The sequence below is a fragment of the Nanorana parkeri genome, unplaced genomic scaffold (assembly GCF_000935625.1).
Source record: "Nanorana parkeri isolate BGI_ZX_2015 unplaced genomic scaffold, ASM93562v1 scaffold81, whole genome shotgun sequence".
In the NCBI taxonomy this organism is placed as follows: domain Eukaryota; kingdom Metazoa; phylum Chordata; class Amphibia; order Anura; family Dicroglossidae; genus Nanorana; species Nanorana parkeri.
Genome location: NW_017306349.1, coordinates 540,128 through 541,089, shown reverse-complemented (window position 1 = coordinate 541,089; position 962 = coordinate 540,128). Strand labels below are relative to the sequence as shown.

General features: G+C 47.1%; 1 protein-coding gene across 1 annotated transcript in view; it reads right to left on the bottom strand.

Moving 5' to 3' along the window:
• CENPI (centromere protein I) overlaps window positions 1-962 on the bottom strand; it is a 29,085-nt gene that overhangs the window by 1,451 nt on the left and 26,672 nt on the right. Inside the window, exon 20 of the mRNA XM_018576956.1 lies at window positions 177-218. Coding sequence (XP_018432458.1) covers window positions 177-218 — 42 coding nt within the window. The remainder of the gene's footprint in view (window positions 1-176; window positions 219-962) is intronic.

Here is a 962-nt window from a genome sequence, read left to right as displayed (position 1 = left end):
AGCGGGTGGGGGGGATGGGGGGCAGGGGCGGGGCTTTTTAAAGAAATCCATCTGTAAGACTCTGGACACCTTCTGTTTTCATGGACCTGGATCTTATTTAGTGGATTTAAACTGTAGGTTCAATTGGCCTTTCAGGTCAGCTCGCCTGTCATATATGGATGATACGTGTTAATTACCTTAAGGTGGCGGAGGCTAAATATATCATCTTCAGAAAGATTCTAGAGAAAAAGAAAAAAGTTAAAAAGGAGTGAATTGCTGAATGATTTGTCCTTAGGTTAGACTTTCCACATTAAAATTCAGTATGAAGTATATATATTGGCCAGTGACAGAGCATGCTCAGCTCTCCAGCCAAACATGGAGGTGGTTGAGCAGATTGTTTAATGTCTGTGCACCACCAGGCAGGAGAGGAGGGGACCTTGTAGGTCACCCCACGCTTTCCTCTCTCCTTGGCCGTTCACAAAAAAGACCTTGTACCCTGTTCTCAGAATAAAAAGGTGTTCTGTGACAAGACAAAATGAGAGGAAGGCCGGGGACCTTGTACTTCACCCCAGCCCTTTCCTCTCCCCTTGGCCATTCACAAAACACCTTGGGGCGGATTTATCAATGTTGTTGCATTATCATCGACTCTCAAGCCATCCTATCCCTTATTTCTTGTGCATATAGCGACCGATTCATTGTCTTTGTTTCATTCCTAAATGCCTTCATAAAAAGGAGAATTGGCTCAAACTGTCTGGTTTTTTTTTCTGTCTCCAACTGTCCCAAGCTTGCCGGGAACCTCCTGGATTAGGGATGCACCGATCCCGGTGTACTCGCTGATACCGGAAGCCCCACTAAGGAAGCCAGGAAGCGTTTAAAGGCTCGCCACTTGGCTTCCTGATAAGCAGGAAAGCCGTCTCCAGCTTTCTGGCCAATCAGGAAGCCGGGCGCCGTGTAATGACTCGTTGTCCAGCTTCCTGAGGGGG